This window comes from Patagioenas fasciata, chromosome 3 (assembly GCF_037038585.1).
Source record: "Patagioenas fasciata isolate bPatFas1 chromosome 3, bPatFas1.hap1, whole genome shotgun sequence".
NCBI lineage: Eukaryota > Metazoa > Chordata > Aves > Columbiformes > Columbidae > Patagioenas > Patagioenas fasciata.
Window position 1 is genome coordinate 33,301,412 of NC_092522.1, and position 22,187 is coordinate 33,323,598.

The 22,187-nt window shown below is 37.4% G+C and overlaps 1 protein-coding gene across 3 annotated transcripts in view; it reads left to right on the forward strand.

Annotated features, from left to right (window-relative positions):
- Positions 1-22,187, forward strand: part of CAMKMT (calmodulin-lysine N-methyltransferase) — a 221,406-nt gene that overhangs the window by 158,857 nt on the left and 40,362 nt on the right. For all 3 annotated transcript variants that reach the window (XR_011738221.1, XM_071806088.1, XM_065833393.2), the window contains one exon: positions 19,932-19,992. Coding sequence is in view for 2 of the 3 variants with exons in the window: in XM_071806088.1 (XP_071662189.1) it covers positions 19,932-19,992 (61 nt within the window). In the remaining variant the exon portion in view is untranslated. The remainder of the gene's footprint in view (positions 1-19,931; positions 19,993-22,187) is intronic.

Genomic DNA, 22,187 nt, shown 5'->3' on the forward strand with positions numbered 1-22,187 from the left:
CTAGCAAGAATCACAATATATTCTCCTTCTTATGTCATTGTGCCAGGGCAGGTTGAGGTTGGACATGAGGAAAAGGTTCTTCCCCTAGAGTCACTGGAACAGGCTCCCCAGGGAGGTGTCACAGCCCCAAGCCTGACAGTGTTCAAGAAGAGACTGGACAAGCCCTCATGCACATGGAGTGAACTCCTGTGCAGGGACAGAATTTGGACTCAATGATCCTTGTGGGTCCCTTCCAAATCAGGACATTCTGTGATTCTAGTCTTCCTTTCTCTTCTTTCTGCAGCCAGGACCACCGTTGTAATTATCAGTTGATATTCAAAGGCATGACCCATAAGCAGCCTCGTCTGTTCAGTTTCCTTTCTCCTCTAAAACCTTTCCCCAGCTCACCCTTTCCCCCTCTCCCTCCCACTTTAGTGCAAGAGATATTGTTACTCAGAAAAATGCAGAACCATTGAGACACCATTTAGACCCACAATGGGACTGGGGTATGCCCCTCATTACCTGCACCGCGTCCCACACTTTGTGTTTGGAGGCGAGGGATCAAAAGACAAGGCAGATCTCTGCCAGTCAGTGTGCGCCGCTGCAGAGCAGTCTCCATCTCTGACTTCACTTACAGATGTCTTCACCCTGGACACATGCACTGTTTCCCATCCCTATTTTTCACAAATGTTAAACCATCCGGGAAAGTATCCAGGAACTCTGCTGCGTTTAGTGCAGCAGACTTAGAATTGTTCATTTGGAAGTTTTTCAGACCTGTCTCCTGCCATCTGTCACCGTGCTTATGGTACTGCCTGGGGTCAGCTTGGCGGGGAACACGCACCTAGGCTGCCACGGCCACAGGTACTCACCAGCAACTCCAGGTACATTTTAAAATCGTTCCTGCTCTACTGGAACTGTTCTGTGGCTGAGAGCAGCCTAGCAGATAGGAAATGTGCTATCTTACATATTCTTCAACCGAGCAGGAGGTTACGTGGGGCTGTATGTGCTGTCTGTGGTTGTGGGAGGGGGAAAACGTCTCTAGCCTTGAGCAACTCTCCATGTGAATGTATGTAGAGACAACTCATCTTGAAAGGGCCTGGTTGCTGGAAACATTTTTTTTTTTACTGCTTTAAAGAAAGTTTAATTAATTGTTAATTGTCAAAAAATGTAGATTTAATTGCCAAGTAATTATAATTTATTACCATACAATATCTCCAGTGTGCATCAGAAATAAGCAAGATACAGAAATCCAGTTCTTTTAATATTTCTTCCAGTTCCGTGGCAGCCCTGGTGGGGGGTCATATTTACCATACAGATATTTTGATAAACAATTTTGTGGAGTGATATGTTTTTATTGAACGTTCCCAAGGAGGCTTGCTACATCTCCCTTGTTTCCTTATGTAAGCATGAATGGGAGATGCAAATATACTATTGCATAGGCAGTCACGACATTCTGCAATGAAAATGTTAGCTGCTCTGAAGCATGCACAGAATAAAACCCGGATATTTTGTAAAGTGTACAGTAAAACCTGGCCTTAGTAGAGTACTAGCCTACTCTCTGTTGGTATTTAGCTTATTAATGGCTAGAGAAGATACATACTATTCATGGATCTAAATTGTCTGTTCTCTGCTGTATCATTGGCTCCATGGAAGTCAGTGGAGTTATGCAAAGGTTAAATCAAGGTGAAGTTAGAATCAGAATTTTCACACTGCAAAATTATATATAGGAAATTAATACTAGGTTATGAAAAAGTATGTCAAATAAAACATTGAACCTTTTTACATGTTCAAGTTGTGAGTACTCTATGTATGTGCATATATATGAAATGTTAGATACTAAGGAAAACATTCAGCATAGGTTTACTTCGGTTTGCAGTTTATGTGGATTAACAAGCTAGTGAACATGAGGTTTAGTCATGGTGACTTGTATATGGTTTCATGATATGACCATCTGTCTAATGCAGCAGACATTACCTACGATTCTCTTAAAATGATCCAGTGCCTATCATAAAAAAGTGAGGTTATTTGCTTTTTAAATGAACAGCATGATAGCACTTGGCGGTACGCTCCGGTTTACTAGCTAATAGGTCAGACAGGCTAAGACGGCTCTTCTGTCCAAACAGAAGGGTTGAATGCATTGCTTCTCTCTTATTTCTGAAGTGTGTAATCTAGTTCCACAGACCATCTGCTTGGTTGCTCTAGTATTTCTCCTCTTTATCATGCCTAACAAAACTAAGGTGCACAATACCCAGGAGATAATTGGAATGGTGTCCTTAAGCTGCATTTGTGTATTTTTTTTTTCCCTATTTTCCTGTTCAGCTGGTTTAGCAATAGATATATAGATACTTTTGTTTGCCTTTCGTGTTTTAATATTTAATCTTTCCCCCCCCCAAAAAAAAAGTTTTGTTGCCCTAATAAGCAATACTGCAGCAGTGTTAATGTGCTGTCTGCCACTTATGTTCCCAAATTTGTTGTCAGTAATAGGTTTTTATTGGAATGGTTTGTTTCAGTAGTTTACACCTGAATTTAAAAAAAAAAAAAACAACTGTGATATGGAAATGTGATACTGCTGCTTTACTGAGATGAAATACTTGTATTAGTCTTTATTTTGAATTTTAAAATCTCTATGTTATATAGAGACTGTCATAATGAATTACCCCTCTGTAGGGCAGGGCAGGGCAGGGCAGGGCAGGGCAGGGCAGGACGGGATAGGATAGGGTAGGATAGGGTAGGATAGGATAGGATAGGATAGGATAGGATAGGATAGGATAGGATAGGATAGGATAGGATAGGATAGGATAGGATAGGATAGGATAGTTTGAAATTCCTATAATGTACATGTCAATTCAGTAGAAATAATAGTTTATGTTACAGTATATATTTAATTTAAAAAAAAAAAAAAAAAGCCCAAGCTGAAGCTTTGAAATTGTTATTAAATAAGAACTTATTTATATAGACAAGCTGGCATGGATTGCCAGAATGTAAGTCCCAGAATCTTGTTTAAAAAAGGATGGCATAAAAATGTTCTGTCAGCAATTGAAACTGAAGTCAAATGGCAAATCCATGACTAGATATGTGAAGTTTATTCGTGTGCGGTGACTATGAGATGAAGTGAACATACCTGGCGCTGCAGCGGTCAGGGCGGTGTGAGGCTTTTGAGCCACTCTTCTGGAAAGAGAAGCCAGAGAGAAGGTGAGCGGTGATTGCATTGGTTGTGTCAGGCTGGTCCTGGGCATTTTGGTCCTGGCAGAGCTGTCAGAGCAATCACAACCCCTGAGGAGGTTTAATGAGGCAAGTTCTGCTGGATGCTTTGCAAGTTACTTTGGAGGTATAGTTGTTGAAAGAGAGGCTAGTAGTAATAATTCAGCAAACTGCTGCCTCCTATAAAGACTGTGGGATGGAAACAAAGACATGCATACATTGGTGGCTATATGGTTATATCGGTGCTTATATGTATATTCAGAAACCTACCTTCCCAGGTGGAAAGTGTTCAAGATATGCATTTGAAAAACCATTATCCCAGTGCCCCGGTTTTATTGTTAACCATTTTACTCAAGTCAACGGAACCTTGGATTCTATCAAATCTGCCACCTTTGTTTTTTTTACTGTATTATTCTGTGTTTGGAAAGCGGGGAAGTAGCCTGTAGTTAGGTACAGATTTTCTGGTGGACAATGTCAGAGCAGTGTCACCGTAAGTCTCCATGTCTCAGTTATCAGCCTCCTCTTCTTAGTAAAGGCTCCCATATTCTATTCAAACATTTCTTACTTTCTTTGTTGTATTATCACAAAACCAATAAAACAAAAAAGGAATGCAATTAATGGAATCTTTAAAATTTTTATAAAGCGTTTTTGAGATGCTGAAGTGGTCATGACTAAATGGGAACTGACAGGACCCTGTAGACAATGGAGAATATCACTTCTGCTTCTGTTCTGTCATTCTCATGTTTCTTGTCAAACTCCAGAATAATAATTCTTGTTGTTTAGGGTACAAAATATGAAGTGGATATTTAGAAATAGCTATTTGGCCCAGATATTTTTATGGTGACACTGATGTATGATGTCACTGAAGCCAGGGTACCTTCTGCTTTTCTGTGGGTGATAAGATTTAAAGGTCCAATTAAGTCTGAAACTAAGAAAGAAAAAAAAAAGGGAAGACATCATACCTATTGCAACTATTTTTGCTGTGCAAGTCATTATTGTTTTAGGGAAAATAATCAAAGAAAAAGAAAGATTATTCTATTCTAATTTTTTTCTGCAATTCTTTTGGGTAAAATATGTCAGCCTATGCATTTCAGATTTAACTTTACTGTTGATCCATCTTCCTTACCAAATGGATTGTAATTTTCTGAACCAACCTTTCCACTTGAGGCTAATCCTTTTGGGAAGAGGTAATTTTCCTGTTTATCTTAATTGACATGTTCCCTAAATTTCAATCTCTACATTAACTTGACCTTAATTATGTGGCCTCATTGATAAAATGAAGGTTACCCAGGCAAGCTCCATGCATGATTAATATTTTTTCCTGTTTGTAATGGTTAAAAATCTGAACCCTCTTCCTAATGTTTATCTTCAATCATTTCTAAAAACCAGTGTAAAGAATATTTATGGTGTTTGTTGGTGCTTGTTTAGGTTCTTAAGAAATTACTATTATACATGAGACAGATACTTTGATGTAAATCTGTGTATTTCTATGTCTCTCTCCGTAAGAAAAGTATGCATCGATATTGTAAATGCCATAATTTAGTATTGTTAGGTTTCTTCTGCTTATTTTTGTATTATTTTTCTCCAGTTAAACATGCATCATATACAGTAATAGATTGTTGAAAGTCTGTCTGGACTTAACAAACTCTGGTGTGTGAAGCAGAATAAAACCATCATAGGTTAAAAAAAATATACTAATTTAGTGCATAGCCAAATTTCCTGCTTAGAAATGACAACTTGCATGACTTGAACCAAAAAATGATGTTCAGATAGACTGGGTTAATCTTCAAATTTGAACCACTGAGTTGCAGCTTATATTCAATATTTGTTTGAATAAAATTAGAAGTAGTACTTCTAATTTGAGCTATAGGCTACTACTGACTTTAACTTACAGCAAACAGTAAATGCCTAAAATTCATGTATTAGTAATTAATTCTCACAGACACAGAAGGCTGAGCAGTCTTGCAAGTAGGAGAGGACTTCATGCTCCAGGCATTTTTGTCCTGTACAATTAAGTTGTTAGAAAGAGACTGCAGTACTTTGGGAAAATCTAGCACTGCTGTTATTATCAGTAACATTCACAGCTGGTTTGTAGTAAAATGCAAGTCACTCTAGCCTGTGAATAAATATCTTTCTGACTGCACAGGATGATAATTGCTCTGCCTGCACTTTCTTTGGCACCTACTTATCTCAGCTGAAATGATTGATAAAAATATTTTTTTTAACTGATGTTGAACACTTCTAAATTATATAATGGTTTTTGTATTATTTCACATTTACTCCAAAGAAAGTTCATGCTAAATTGAGTTTCACTGCTGTCAGTGTCTTTATTAGTCAGAATAGGAAGCGTATGGTGTGTTTCCCACCTTTTCGCACAAGATCGATTTTTAAAGCAAGACTTCCCATTTCTTTTCTGGAGCAATATGGAGAGTTATGTACGAGGATATCAAGTAGCCAACTTCAAACATAAGACAAATTCACTAAAGTGAAAATGATTGTGATAGTTCTCTAATTTCCCCCACCGTGTATGTAAAACTGACTTTTAAAGTGTTTAGTGGATAATGGATCATGTAAGGTCAGTACTAGCCATAGCTGTTATGGCTATTATTTTCTCCTTTCATGGGAGGGTGCTCAGCAAAATGAGATTGTCACGCTCCCTTTTTTTTTTGAGAGGACAGCGACAGACAGTTAAAAGCCTCTTCATGTAAGGATGTTATTTCATAAAGACACCAGCACTGGATTATCCCCTTCACTTTAAACTTCTGCCAGCTTGTACAAAGAGATAAAACAAAATAGCCCCAATCCCAGGGGTGGGGAAGTGCTGGCCAGATCTGCCCATGTCCACAGCTTTCATTTTGATTAGTCACATGTGAGGAAAATTCACTTAGGCTGAGAGGTAAATTTAATACCAGTTATGCCCATGCTGTTCATATCACAACCATTTTCACATGATGCCACTTAATTCCCTAAGAAGCAGAAAGGTAAATCGGTGGCTGGCCAGCTAAGGTGTCATAATGCATTAGGACCAGGGCTCGCTGCAGGGGATAATGGTTCTGATTGCTGTTGACTCATGTCTCCACCAACTGCCTCATGTAAAATAAGTGACATTTAAAAGGCATCAAGATGTGAGAAGAGGTGGAAAAAAAAAAAAAAAGAAAAAAAAGAAAAAGAAAAAGCAGAGTACTAAACTTGCCACTTGAACATGAAGTCCCTTTTTCACCCTAAGTGGTATAAAAATGATAACTCGACATGCCATAGGTGACCCGCACTGTGCTTTGAACTTCCTGTCTTGTGTTTTTAGAGAAAATCTGTAAAATTGCTTCTGGGAACTGCTCCAACATGTTATCATTTATTTCCCATTTAATTTTTTTCTACTTTTATTTTTTTGCCCTTGGATATCAGTCTATTCATCTCTTAAAAAGCTTAAGGCTGAATCAAGTTAGGCAATGGTATACAACAAGAGGCAGCCTAGTCTCTGAAGGCCCATTTAAGTCTATTTTTATAAAGAGAATCAAATTCCAGTTTACAGTAAGCATATGCTTCAGTTGACATCTGTTTCTAAGACTTGGATGCTTTGTTTGCATAACAGGCACCAATAAATGGCCTTGTTTTAAGTCTGCTCACTCAGTTGTATTTGGGTTGTTCAGCTGGGGATTTGAGTTGCAGCTGATCCCCTACAGCTCATAGCAGATACGAAGGGGGAGAAAAAAATCTGAGAAACACAGTCTTATTTATTAATGCAGATTTCAACATTCTCAGTGAGCAACTTCCCTTTTGTTATATGGCTACTAAATTCTTGTTTGCCCAAGCAGAGAAGTGTTTCACAGTATCAAATGAAAGATAATAAAAAGTTTGCTGTTGTTGGTTTTGGGGGTGGGTTTTTTGGTTGTGTGTTTTTTTTGTTTGGTTGGTTGGGTTTTGTTTGTTTGGGGTTTTTTTGTTGTTGTTGTTATTTTTGGAGGTTTTTTTTTTTTTTAATGTTTTATTTAGTAGTAGCATTTGTATCCTTCTCAAGTGACAAAGCCCAGTATTATGTAGAACATGTAGTGCTGGGAATTCAATGGATGATACATGTAAGAAACGCATTTGTTTTGGCAACATATAATTACATAGAATAGTAATTTTTTAAAATATTGTGTTTTCTTCAAGTGTCCATGCCCTGCTGATGATGCAGTCTAAAATATTTTGTAAACAAAATTTAATTCCATCTGCTTTCTTGGGAAAACAAATTCTGGACTTCTCAAGGAAAAATAAAAAGATAGATGTTACTTCTCTCACTTGCAGAATGTAAGCCTTTCTCTGTGAGGTGATGCATTCTCTTGCAATTATATGATACTTCTCTGATATCTATAGTATAATTTAAATATGTTTCTACGAACCCTAGGAAATGCCTGTAAATAGGACAAAAATGTATTGGTAGTAACGTAACTGTGTAATTACTTTGCTTAATAACTCATGTGGGTTTTTTAAAGCAATAATATCAGCACTGATTCCTTTTTAATATTTTCAACTTCCTCCCCTTCTAAATTACTGTAAAGTGCTCTCTAGTAGTGTACAGAATATGTAACATATTTCAAATGGATTTACTTATCAACTTTTTATAGTGGTACCAACAGCAGTAGTGTGAAATATATCTACTCCATTTACTCTTATCCATTGCACCTACTTTCTTTTTCCCTTTAATTTTTATATATGGTAAAAATTTCATTGAAGAGAGATTTTAGATGACAGGACTGTAATTTTAAACCCAATAGAAGAGGTGTAAGCAATTTGAGCTTAGCTGAAGCATAATCTTAGGTTGTCAAGAAGAAACCCATTCTCCCTATGCTAATCAATCAGTATATCAACCGACCAATCATCTCCTCAGCTTAGCATATATCCTAAGGTTTGATATATCTATTAACTGCCCATCATGCAGCTGGTCTCTGGTTGATGAGATTCCCCCTATCTTGGCATTTGGAGGCAGACAACTGAGCTATCACAGCCTCAGATAAATACTAAAGTGGAGATTTCAATCCTGTTTCTGATAGCAAAGACAATCCAGGAATATAGAACATATTTTCAGAAAAGAACACACAGAGAATTACATTTTCAACAGTGTGTTATATGTGAAAATTACATATGTTTCATGATCCCTTCTTCCCTCACTCCCGGAAGTAACAGGAAATTACTCTTTTATTGTGACTCAAACTCTTAACAGGAAAAGAAAATAACAAGAAAGTGCTAAAATTTGTTGTTAACTGCTAATTACTACAATGGTGACATACAACTTCTTTCTTAAAAAGTGTTTTTCCTCCTTATTGCAGTGTTACTACTTTATTGATGGAGAGCTATATGAAAATAGTGTCACAACACATTTAATCCTTAAGGAAAAAGTTTGAATTTCAGAAGATTATACACCTGCCTCTCCGTTTTAAAAGTCTGAGCTCAAAACTCATTAAGAAAAAAATATAATGTAGGTATTGAAGAGTCTGCGTGCTGATACAGGAGTTTGGCATGCAGATTTGAGGAAGTGTTTTAAGATCTGTCTCTGTGTAAAGTGCTGTAGAAATTAATGAATTACTGTGTTGGCTTGACCATCAGTAAATATCTGCCTCAAAGAATAAAGTGGCCCAATATAGATATTGTAAAACCTTGCTACTCTCTTGGGAGAATCCGAGGGTCGCCATGTAAAGGAGCACCCAAGGGAGAAGTCTCCCACTCAATTTGAGGTGTTAAAAGATGGGGCCCAATTGCTGCGCTGGCAGTTCCTGAATTCAGGGAACGTGTCCTGCTCACTTGAATTAAGAATTTGATCAACTTTCTCTCCAGACCTACCAATGATAAACCTAAACATGTTGTTATGAGGTTGGCTTATAGGCTCGTTCATGCTTTCATTTAATTAAATTGGGTGTAATGATTTGCTTTGGTTTTGTTCCTTTGTTTTTGAGACTCAATCCACTGGATGTTCTGAAATACATTCTTTCAACAGTGAAACATGGTGTAAAGTGCCTAAGCTATATCTCTTAGTCAAAGTACTTTATTCTTGACCTAAGTGCACTTCTGTGTCAAAGTGTAAAAGAGTAAGTGCTTATGCAGCTCCACAATGTTTTTCAGCACAATTCTTGTAGCACCTGTGTTGCTCCTTTGCATTATTTATGCCTTGTGAAATAAGAATGTGGTCAGTTAGGTCATAGTTTATTACAGTAACATATGAAATGTGAAAGTAATCAGAGAAAATTGGTTGATAATATTTTAGGCCTTTTTGGAGAGTAAATTCTGCTCTTATCACTTTTGTATCCTCCCTTAACATAACCCCCTGAAACACTGATTTTCTGGGATGGGCACCCTTGGATTTGAGTGTACCAAATGATCCAAAGCAATATTACTAGCATATACTGATATAATAAAGGCTACTTAATTTCTCATAAAGACCATGCATATTTCAAATTCAAGGCTGGTTCATTAACTGGGATACGCTGGCGTAATACCACATGATCCCAGCTGAAAATGTGGCCCATTGTATTTAGTGCTTGTGAAAAGTTCCAGATCAACAGGTGTGGTTCTCAAAACCTGTGCAGGCAAAAACCAGCCGTGAGCAATAGTGAAGTTCGCTTGTGTTGCCCTATCAATGTATGCCAAACCTCACCAGGAAGGATTTGAAGGATCTTCGTGCTTATTTAATCTTTGGCCTTTCAGAAAAAGACTTTAGATATTTTCCCTCACTGCAAATGATTGCATTTGCCTTAACTTTTACAGTCATGTGGAACATAGATCCATGTGGATCTATAAATAGATGAGATGTCTGAAAGTGGTTCATCCTTGTGCAGTGCTCTAACTTAAAGAACTCGTTACAAATCTAATCACATGTGAGAGGTGAAAACAAGGTTTAGCAGTGTAAGGAGATTTTGGTCACCTGCTGCAGGATTATTGCCGGTAGTGTAGACTTGTTAAAACTGCACACTTAGCACCAGTTGAAGATATCCCCAGAGAAAGAATCAAGCCTCATTGAGTATGGTGACCTAAGGATTTCGTTTAAGAATATGTAGGATGCATGATCACCTTTTGCCAGTATATGAAGTTCCAAGTACTGAGATATACTGTTTTGTTAGAGAGAGATGGTCCAAAACCTTCAGACTGTTCTTTGTACTCATTATTTCCAGTTGAACACAATTAATAATCTCCTGGTAGCACAGAGCAGATGCCTTTCTAATAGTTTAGGAAACTATGTAGAATGGCAGAGTTCAATAAAAGAGAAAAATACTGCATTAGAAGCTACTAGGACCAAAAAGGTATCATCTTTGTTTAGTTAATTTGATGGGAAAAAAATTAAAATTAAAAAAAAAAAAAGACAAAAACAACCAACATGAGAAATCCAAGCTCTAGACACTACTTCTGAACATAATCAAAATCCCCCAAATAAATTCCACTGTATCTTGAGCACTACATAAGAGTTCATAGATCAGTTACTCGAACTTCCGTGTTCGGTATCAAATATTTGAGGAACATAAGCAATATTAGTAACCAGAGTTAATCTACAGGTTTGTTACCTTCTCTACTCATTATGTATCTGTAAAAAAACTAAAACCAAACCAACCAAACAAACAAAAAACAAACCAACTAGTTTGCTCACTTCATCTGTAGACAAAAGTGAAATTAGGTTATTGGAATTGGCTAGAGATACAAGGCTACAGATGAGATATGTTTGATTGTATCTCTAAGCTATTATGAATACTGTTCAAAAAAAGCAGTCATTTACTTGAACTATCCAACTGACTGTCTGGACGTGATTATTTAAAGTCTTCCTTTCTGTATAGCTTTTGTTTGTGAAACAAATAAATATGCATGCACTCAAAATGTATTGTCACGTATTTAAATGGTGCAGTTCAAATATCATTGAATATTCTTTTTTCCACACTTCTCAGAATGAGTGCTCATTTAAATCAGACATTATGAAAACCCGATGACTAATCCTAAATTCAGGTGTACTACCACTCAGGCTAGGCAGATTGCTAGTTGATCATGCTAAGATGCTCCCTTATCCATTATTGGATCTGAAAAAGAGGAGGATTAAGAATTATCTGACTTCTCGGTTAATGTGCAAATCATCTAAAAGCTCAGCTTAGAAAGGTCTTAGAAAGCCGAGCAGCACTAAAATAATAATAATGTCTTAAGAATTTTTAATAATATAAATGTGCCATATCACATTTTAGAGTGAAAATAGAGTTCTGTGGTTTATATCCTCAAATGGTATTTTATCTCTCTCTTTCTTTTTTTGTAATTATATATGAAAGTCCTATAACTCTATTTTTAATTAAAATTTTTTATTGCAATTAGAAGTTGTCACTTGGGACAAACTCACACTGCTGAAACTTAGTAAAAAATTATATTATTTTCAGGCAATAGCAGAAAACAATTTGATAAGCATCTTTGGAAATGTGCATTAATATTTATCTACTTCGACAAACCATGAGAGAGGGGAAGAAAAGCGGGTCTCAGAAAATATAGTTGTTTAATATATCTACAATCTTTGAAGTTTTGGTGTTTTTTTCTGTGATATTTCTATGGTATTTATTTCTCTGCTCTTGCTTACGGCGAAAAATCCCTTCATTGAAAAGATTTAAATACTATTTTTCTATACTTTGAAGGGACAGGGGAGTCTCTGAAGCACAAGGCATCTCTTAATGTTCCATCTTTGCATTTTTAGGCTAGTTCTGCTGTTTGCTATAGCAATATTTGTTTTATCATTTCTATCATTCCAATATGTATACTTGCCTTTCAAAATCTGCAAAAAGTATTTAAAAAGAAAAGAGAAAACGCTAGTATTTCAAAACCCTATTATAATGCATTTTCAAATATGTCAGACACATCTTTGTTAAAATTAAACCAAGGATTGGTTTTGAGCGAATAGCCCTATATCCTTACAGATGCTGTGGATGGATGCATCTAAGCTGCTTATTATATTGATGGGTTTTGCTGCTCTGCAGCAAATGAAAACAGGCAGCTGCTTCCTCCATCAAAGCAAAAAGCAGCCTGAGTTTTTATTAAACGAGTGTTCATTTCTTCTATTGCCAAAATTCTTACACAAAACAAAAGAGCAGTTTTAGCACATTATTGCTTAACTAGACATGAACAACTGACAGCAAGTGATAAGCCTGTCTGCTTTTCACAACTGGTAATCATTTTTGGAATAGATGTTTTAATATAGTTGAATATAAAATTTTGTAATTTACATCTACAATGGTACATAAATTTATAGATCCATTTTTTTGCAGGAGAATGAAGGCTATAATCACAAAAGGTTTGTTCCAGTGTTGTTTAATTTTTAATAACTATTTGAAAACTAGGTAAAAAAAAAAAACACAACACAATCAAATTCATTCATTTGAAAAAAGGATGTTAAAGACAATCATACAAGTGGATGTGTACAGTTTGCCGATTTTTTTCTTAGGGAAGAGATACGCGTGCATTTACAGCTTTGACTTGTTCCTGTATTTCCACATCAGTTCCACTGAGCCTCTGAAGTTTGCGCTCTAAAAGAAATTTGCAGATTGCAGACCATCATGTTTCACTCCTGGTCATGAATAATAATGAGAATGAAAGTGAGAGATACAGTGCTGAGGCCATTTTGCCTTGGCAGAAGATCTCAGCCGGTGCTTATACATATTTTTCAGTGATCTGAATATCATGAATTCTGCTTTAGATCGAAAGAGAGACAAGAGTTTCTACAAAATGTATGTGCACAGGGAAAATGTTTCTCTTTATATCTTCTCCTTTTTTCTGGCGTTTTTCTACCTTTTCAAACTCACGGCATTCCTGCTGTGGAAAAGTAAAGTAGCCTTTCTCCCTGCCTCAAATTACTCCTCTTCACTGGACTTAAAAGGTGGTTTGCTATGTGCAAAAGTCAGATGCAGTAACATTTGGATGTAAGGTGAACTGTAAAGGCTATTAAATACTTTTATTTTTTTACACTGTGTGCATTCCTCACTCCCTTGCAAATACACTTGGGGTAAATTTCAGAATACAGAGCCTTAGATGAGACAAGAAGACTTCCAAACCAAGTTAGCTCTTACATTAATACTTGAGGTGGCCAAGTGTCCAGAAGGGCACAGTGCTCTGTAGCTCTTTTTGAAAATATGCTTGCAAATTAAATTTTGTAGGAACAGAGTTTTCAGTTCCAGTCACACCATCACAACCAACTTCGTGACAATAACCCCTCTGTTATCTGCTTTTGCTGTAGAGGAATGTAAACTTAAACCTGAGGATGCAAGTTTGAAAATGCTTGTTTTGTGTACTGCAAACAGAATGAAATAACAAGGGTTTTTTCAGTGGGTTTTTCTCCTCAGTTAGCAATTCCCTCTATTTCTTCATTTTACTAAAGTCACCAGACTTGTCTTTAGATTATTATGAAAGTCATTTTCTATGGAAGTTTTCCACTCCTCTATACATGCATTTTATGGCAGCTAAAAGTTTGTGGTAATAGTGTCTTATTGAATGTGTTTATGTTTTTTAGATTAGATACACCTTAGGTGGGATGTTAGGTAACCTGGATTACTGATTACCCTTTCATCTGTGTCACTTTTTCCATGCTGTGTGAACGAGTGAATGAAAATAAGATCTTTACTTTCTGACTATATTGAGCAACATTTTAAATGATAAAATTATATTGAAAAGGGCTCAAAGTATGGAGTTAGAAGAAAGTTGAGCAGTACCATTAATTAAAAGTAGTCTTTCTTCAAGCAATTACTCCAATTAGAACAACCATGTCATATGTTAGTAGCAAGGTGTCTTTCGCAGATATGCAATGTACATCCACTTTGTACATTGTCTTAATTGTGCTACTTATAATTTAGTATTTTTTTTCTTTGACTTGGAAGTGAATTTTAGTGCTTCACTGACAGAAGGGCTGGCAATGTTGGTTAGAGCCTCATTTTGAAATTTACTCCAAATTACTGTGCTGTTGAACCTTGATTTTGACCTGCTCTCTTATTTCTCCAGGACCTCCATCAGGTGCACCATGCCTCCTGCTGTTCATGGTAGTGGCGATCCGCACAAAAACCAGGATAAAATCATCAAACTTACCTTTCCTGGTGACTTGAATAGAAGGCATAGTCAGTAGAAAGTAAGGTTTGATTACTGTAAAGTTAGGATTGTAACAATTCTACAGTTAAGGGGTGAAGGACCTTATGTTAAATTCATAGAATTCTTTATGTTAAATTCCTAGAGTAGCCTGTTCAGTAGATATCTTAGTTTTGGGGGTTTTCCATCCACTCTACAGTCTTTTAGCAGAGGAGATGGGGAATGGTTGCTTCTCTGGATAAGTACTTAATTGAACATCTCTTCACAGTCCATCATGGTGCCAAAGTTTTTTCTGCTCTCCACCAACAATGTGTCTTGGTGTCAGGAAAGTTAAAAAAATACTTTTCCTACGGTCAGAAAACAGTTCATCATTGCTCAGTGCAATTGTTGGCATGTCTTTTGAGACATTATTCATCTCTTTGCCCATAGTGCTTTTTTTTCCTCCTGCTTTGTTGAGTATTGAAGCAAATAAGATGATTTCATGCAGTCAAGAATCAGGACATGGCAGAAAATATACATTTTAAAAAAACATTTTAAAAAATAATAATGATAAAAATTAAAAATAGAAAAAAATCTCCTTTTTAGTATCTTCATCAGGGAAAAGTGACTGATTTTTCAAATTTAAACTGTCTTTGCTCTTGCGAGTCATTAGTAAGATAAGATTTGTGTAAAATTTACTCAAAACTTCAAATGAATAGGAAGACATCTAATAGTTTAATGAATTTTGAGATCACATGAATTTTAACATCACAGGAATTTCGAGATCACATGGCCATGTGAAATGCTGGGGAAAAGTGACAAAACATCCGATTTGGCTTGGCTTGGAAAGAACTTCTTCATCTCCTAGCATGAGCTGAAGCAGTTGTAGAAGAGTTTTACACCTGCTACTCGGAGATTCAAGGACTGGTTCACCTGTCACCTTCAGTTGCCCCATTGTTTCCTGTCTGTGATGCTGAGTAGAGCAGAGTTCTGCTAATCTTGCACTATCCCAATTAATCAGTAGCCACTGTGACTTCTTTGTACCTGTGGAGCAGCTCAGAGACATAATGGCTCCAATAATCAATTGTCTTCTTTAAAAAGACACATCTGAAAATTTTCAGCACTGTGTCCTGATTTTCTAATAACACTCTGTTCTTTAAGAACTTCACATCAGATCTCAATATGTTATCCAAATGTATGACAGCATTCTTTAAAATACGCGATAAAAAGCCACAGGGAATATATATTTTTTTAATTTTTCTTTTTTTAATACTGGATAATTTATTACTGGAAGAAATTTTTCTGTAGTTTCATACCGGATTCAGCATTTTTAGATTCAATACAAAAAAAAAATAGATGGTTTGTGTTGCTTTGGACTAGTGTTGCTCCACCTGATGGTTAAAACAAAACATGCTCAGAAGGCTGTCTGCATGTCATTTAGTCCATGTGAGTTGCAGATTGCTTTAAAGAACTGTTGTGCTGTGGCTACTGCAGAAGAACCTGGCACTTTCCATTAGCAAGCACTATCAGAGTCATAAAAACAACTTAATGTGTGTGTTCTTAACATTGTCAAGATTTTTGTTAGTTTTGTTCTTCTGTAAGAAAAGTTTGGGTGTCTTTGGCTAAATCATACCTCAAGGTGTTGGAGGGTTTTTTCTTGGCCTTCCCAGAATTTCATTCTGTGCATCTAAGTAACTTAATCTGTCTCCTAGTGTTGTTCCCAATGTGCAAAGTTCAGACAGTAGAAAATCATTATGTCATCAAGTTCTCGTGAGGTGGACTCCATTACTGTGGTGAGATTTTATGATATGGTGATAAGTGCTGTAAAAATGTCTAGATTTTTTTCTGCATATGTAGCATCCATCATCTTACTATTTAGTGATGGTGTTTTTCGACCAGTGCTACTGTAGCAAGTCTTATTGAGCTGTTACGGTACCTTTGCAGGCGATCTCCTACTCCATCCTAATGGTGAAAGGAGACGTGCCAAGAGTTGAAATGCTGGCAGGTGTCATTCTGTGAGCCCTGTTTCCCTCCCATGTCTTTAGACATGCCAAATTGCAGCCCTTGAGGCTCTCCTTAAACACCAACACAACTTCATTTTTTTGTTTGTTTCCATTGAGATTCTATTTTTTTTTCTGGCAACTACTCTCTGTTTTCACGTTGCAGTTATCAAGCTGATAAACAGTTTTGAAACCTTCGGTACGTCACAAAGTATTTATTTTTGCAAAAACCTCTTGTTTCTCTCTATTTCCTTGTACAGTGAGATTTTTAGCCCCTCTGTCTAGGACTTGCAGTATATTTATAGCCTTTTAAATATAAGCACCATTTGGTGGCCTTTTGATAGTCTTTTGCCTATACATGTGTAAATAATTGACTATCGTGTGTAAATAATTGCATATGCAAATAGGTACCCATTCAATGTTATGTATTTATAATCAAATTCTGAGAATTATTTTATTTTAAATGCGAAAGAATTACTTAAGTGTGTTCACAGGAAACTTAATCCATGTCCATATGGATGTGTTTGCGGGAAATAAATTACAATTTTCACAACCTAGTGGTAGTTGTTAACTCATAGGAACTGCTGCATTTCTGCATTACAGCTGTATGTTTTCTAACAGAAGCAGAACTATCTTATACTTGCAACTTCGAAATGTAGGTCATTGTGTTGGTGAATGTAGGTCAGAGTGAAGGGGAAGAAGGCAGAATGCAACCTCCTTCGCGTGGGTCTTTAAGCTTATCCTTGTTTTGAAGGTAAAGAGGCTTACCTACCTGTTCAGGCACGAGAAGCTTTTCCTTTTACTGAAATTAACGTTGGTATTTTGGCTCCTTGGCTTATCTGGAAGCACCATGTGCTTCCACACTTGAGCCCTGTGTTCGCCAAAGACCTCCTGACTCCTGCTTCTTTAGCTGCCAGCCACTTATATCATTGCTGAGGTGATATTTCCTTCCCAATGGGGGACAGGAGCGGGGATGAGAGTCATGTGCATCACTGCAGAAGAGCATTGTCCTGCTAAAGGTGCTTTACCCTCCTCTCAGCACAGGGCTATCTGATACACCTGCAGTTTCAGCCGATACCAACACTGTAATGGTAGCAGGGGAAAGAACGGTGACCCCTCATAAAAGATTTAGTGACACCATTCAAAGTGCCTTTTCAATAATAACCGTAGAAAGGTGAGAGACATTTGACTGAGGGTACTGGAAACTCAGATGTTGAAGGATTTTCCTACAATTGACAAGTGTTTTTAAAACTCACTCAGGCTAAAAGTTTGCTACAAAAGGGTTTAGGGTTTTTGTGTTTGTGGGTGTGAAGTTTTCTTGTAACATGAGATATAAGTATTATAAATGGTATTAAATTAGCCGTGTCTTCACTAAATATTAAAAAAAGCACTTTTATTGCTTGAATATACACCAGTCACTGCAAACTGAAACATTCTTTATATTATATACTAAAATATTTAAACAGTTATTATATTTATTACAAAAATCTGTCATTTTAACCTATTTCAATGCTCAAAAGCATTGAAATGCTTAAAAAGGGAGATGGAAAATCCTGTATGATTCTTAGTGTATGTTTCATTGACGAATGTGTAGTCGTGTGTGAATATTTTATTTTAACCCTTAGCAAGTCTAAGCAAAATAGCACATGTGCAAACACCTAATCAGGCTAAACTGTCGTCAACAGGATAAATACGAATATTGCCGTACGTATGAATCATCGCACTATTTTTTTTTAAAATCTTTACAATCTTTGTCATACAAAACTTATATGCAAAGTTTTGGGGAAATCCTGTCTAGGCTTTTGCTTGATCTGCATGCAAGCAACACATTCATAAATTTTCATTGTTTATCACTATGAGTAAGGGTAGTTCAGAAAACTTAATGGGTGGACAGGAAGAATTATGTATTTGATCGTTACGATCAGGCTCCAACTGATTGAAAAGGAAGACAGTTTTTCTCACAAACTTCTCCTTCTATTAAACATGTGACATTTTTAAAGCCTCGAGAATAAAAAATTATCAAAAATGGTGTAAAGGATGCACATACATAATAAGCTGCATGGGATTCAGAATGCTTCTCTAGAAGTTTCTAAAGGATGCTCCCACCTGTCTAGTTTTAGGTTTCCTGAAACCATTGAACTGTTTATAGTTTGTAATATTAAGTTTCTGTCAGATTAATTCATAATGCTCTGTATTGTGAGGGGGAGGCTATCCCTGGTTTTGACCTGTGGGTAGACCTGTAAGCATGTTTTTATATTGCTAAGCAACGACAGATGGAAAACAAATACAACCGTAATTTGGCCGCGTGTACCGTTGATTCATCCTCCCTTAACTTTGGGAACCTAACTCAGGTGCCTGAGTGTGTTTTCACCAGGCTCCCTCCAGCAATGGAGGCTGGTGCCTGCAGGAGGGCATGAGGGCCACGCAGGATCTGTCCTGCCCTCTCCACGGGCCATGGTGCTTCATTTGGTGTTCCAGTGAGGTGGGAAGCTGCTCTGATGAAACAGCAAGCTTCATGAGTGAGTGGTGTTCAAGGGCTAAATTCGCATGGATGCCTCCAAGTATTGCCAAGGTTGACGATGACCAGTGTAAGTTATATGATGAAAGCATAGAATGTCATGAATAATACAGATTAGGTGAAGAAGTTTTTACAGTGAGGGTGGTGAAACACTGGCGCAGGTTTCCCAGAGAGGTGGTAGATGCCCCATCCCTGGAGACATTCAAGGCCAGGCTGGACAGGGCTCTGAGCAACCTGATCTAACTGAAGGTGTCCCTGCTCATGGCAGGGGGTTGGACTAGATGACCTTTGAAGATTCATTCCAACCCAAAGTATTCTATGATTCTGTGGTTCTAAAAACACGTGATTGCTCCTGTCTGTTCCCATGCAAGGACTAGACGGCCTCAAATGAAAGTGACAGGGAGTCAACTACAGAGCAAGAGAGAGGATATATTTCATTGTACAGCACAGTAAAACTGTGGCGCCTCCTGCCACAGGACATTGCAGCTATGGAAAGTTTACTGCAGTCCACAGAACAACTAGAAAAATCCTTCGATGACAAACAGAACTTAACACTTGTATCTCCTCTCCTCCTCAAGAACTTCTTGAGCCACAACTTGAAACGATGCTGCGTTGTTGCCTTAGTCCTGTACTTGTCCTTAGCATCTGTTGCTGGTCGGTGTCCCTTACAGTCAGACTCATGTCTGACCTAAACAAACCTAAGAGAAAAGGAGCTAAATAAAAAGAAACTGGGAAGAAATTAAATGACTGTAGAGGACAGGTAATGAAGAAGGAAGGGGCACCTGTCCACTGTTAGAAAGAGGCTGAAAGGCAAGGTGGGCCTCACCCAAACATCCTAAACATAATTTGATATTCGTGTGAATGCTTAGATATCAGAAGTTTCATAGAATTAGATTTTATATAATTTTTAAGTCTGGACAATTGTATGTATATATGTAGATATATGCGTATGTTTATGCACGTACCTTTAAAGTCAATTTCTGATCATTAGTCAGGATGAAATCTATGAAATACTTATTTCCAATGCTTAAATCAGAAGTCTTCCATTAAAGGTCTTATTTGTTTATTCCATGGTATTGTGACAAATTTAAGAAATGAAAAAGCTAGTAGAGGTCTGCAGATGGTAATATGTATAAAAATATTGGTTTAGACAAAAAAATATCTGTTCTAAGAAGGCAAATATCTTTGTTTTCTAGGTCTATGGCCATCTGAAGAAGTGCTGGCTTACTACTGCATAAAGCACAATGAAATATTCAGGTAAAGAGTTAAAAAGATAAATTCCAATCTGTTAGTTTTATTGTATCTGCATGGTAAAGATTGCTATGATTTAAGTCTTCAGATTAAATTTAAAATGTTCAAGGTGAAAGCATGTTGCTCTTAACAAAGAATTCTGAGCTGCCTTTGGGTACTAATATTGCACAGCAAGCTTTCTGCTATATGTCAAAGACTTTTGATTTCCACTCAAGGCGTTTTATTTCACTTTGATTTTTGGGAAACAAAAGTGAAGCTCCAATCGATCAGTACTGATTGTGAAGGTCAGGAAAAATAAGAGACATTCTTTAAACTGACATCTGTTGCAAAAACAACCAAAATATTACCTGATAAAGTAAATAATAAACACTGCATATGGCAATGGAGGAGCTTGCAACTGTATTTGTGTTGTGAAATAATTTTGAGTATTCCTGCACTTCTATTTGGTTTTGGAGGGTTTTTTTCACATTTTCTAAACTTACAGAAGACAGTTATCAAGGCTCCAATAGGAGCACCTAAAAATAAAATCCAACCTGCATCCTCTCACTCTCCCCTTGAGTATACAGAGCCTTGCACTTGGAAATCCTTGAAGTTTCATTGTCGAGAGAATGAATGGGGTGCAGGAAAAAGCATTGTAACAATGCATTTGCAGGTATAAATTGAGTCCTGAGCGAGGGTGCAAGGCTAATACCAACTAAACCAGCTTGGAGTACACAAAATCCCTCAGTCTGTGTACACATGTTGTTGGTAAAATAGGGGAGACCAAGCTGTAAGTCCCTGCCCCCTGTACCAAAGCTGAAAATGTATCAGCTGTGAGTTGGTTCCTGCAGCTCGCTCAGACTCCAGTCTGGAATCAAAGACCTGACTCCAAAGCGTGCCCTGGTTTGCAAAACCTCATTTCTGCTCTGGCCACCCCCTGAATGAAGCCCACCCCATTAGAGGCAGCTAACACACCTAGTCTGGGAGTTGCTGCTTCTTCCTGCGAGTGTAGCTGGGCACTGACTTCTGCTGCCGTTCTGGTGTCCCTGGTGTGCTTTGCCTTCCAGCCCCACACCGCGGCTTATACTTTCTACTGGTGCTCAGAGGCTCTTCACAGCAAACCTCCCAGTGCTGCCCACTGAAAGGGTGTTTCCCTGATCTGGGTTTCAAGCCTGTATACTGGGCGGCAGCACTCAGTCAAACTTCTGTGGAGGACACGAGCAGTTTCATACCCTGATTTCTCAGGATTATGCCCTCTCAACAGTACACAGTACAGTTTCTTATTTTCATTCTCAGGGACAAATGTCACTAAACATTGCCTAAGAGGTGGGTAGGATTTTTAAAATTTGCTAATAAAGGAACTTTGCACTAAAATAAATTGTATGCATTAATATGTATGTGTATCTGTGTATATGAATATGCTTGTATATCATGTACATGCACATTTAGTTAAAAATGCTTTAAAAACCCCACACTAGATACTTTCTGTGTTTATTTCAATAAGCATTACTATAATGAAGGATTAAGTTATTTGTAAATCTTATATATAACCATATGATTATACTTTTAATATATATGATATGCGTGGTTTAGGAAAATGAAAACTTATATGGGCAAAAAAAAGTAATTATTCTATTTAAACCACAAACTGCAAATTTCCCACATCTGTTTTATATTCTCCTTAGGTTTATGTGCAGCTCGTTCCTCTGAAGTATGTCCGTCCTCTGCCTAATCTCTGTTAAACAGGACAACTAAACGTTTTGCAAATAAAATTTGTGGAGGCTGAGAAAAATAAATCTATCCCATCCAGACAGGGAACATTAGTATATGGTCATACAGCCTAGTGCAGTGGCCTCAGTGAACAAAATATCAGCATATGTATACTGGTCCTGCTATGGCATGCTAGATGCTCTTCCTAGATATCAATGACGAGTGAGCAGGGAGGTAATACTTTCACATAAAAACAGATATTCAAATGTTGGTGGTTTAGGAGAGAAGAAAAGGTACACACACACAAATCTGTTGAGCTGAAATTCCATTTTCTGCCTGTCGAAAATGTCTCAATGGGAAGGTTTCTGCCAGCTGTAAGAGTTGCCGTAGATTTAGCTATAAAGCAGCGTGTTCGTAAACCGAGGCTCTGGCTGCTGCTCAGAGCGGTTTGGGCGCGGGGTCAGCACCCTCCCTCCCTCCCCTCCTCCCGCCCGGGCAGGCCTTGCCTCTGG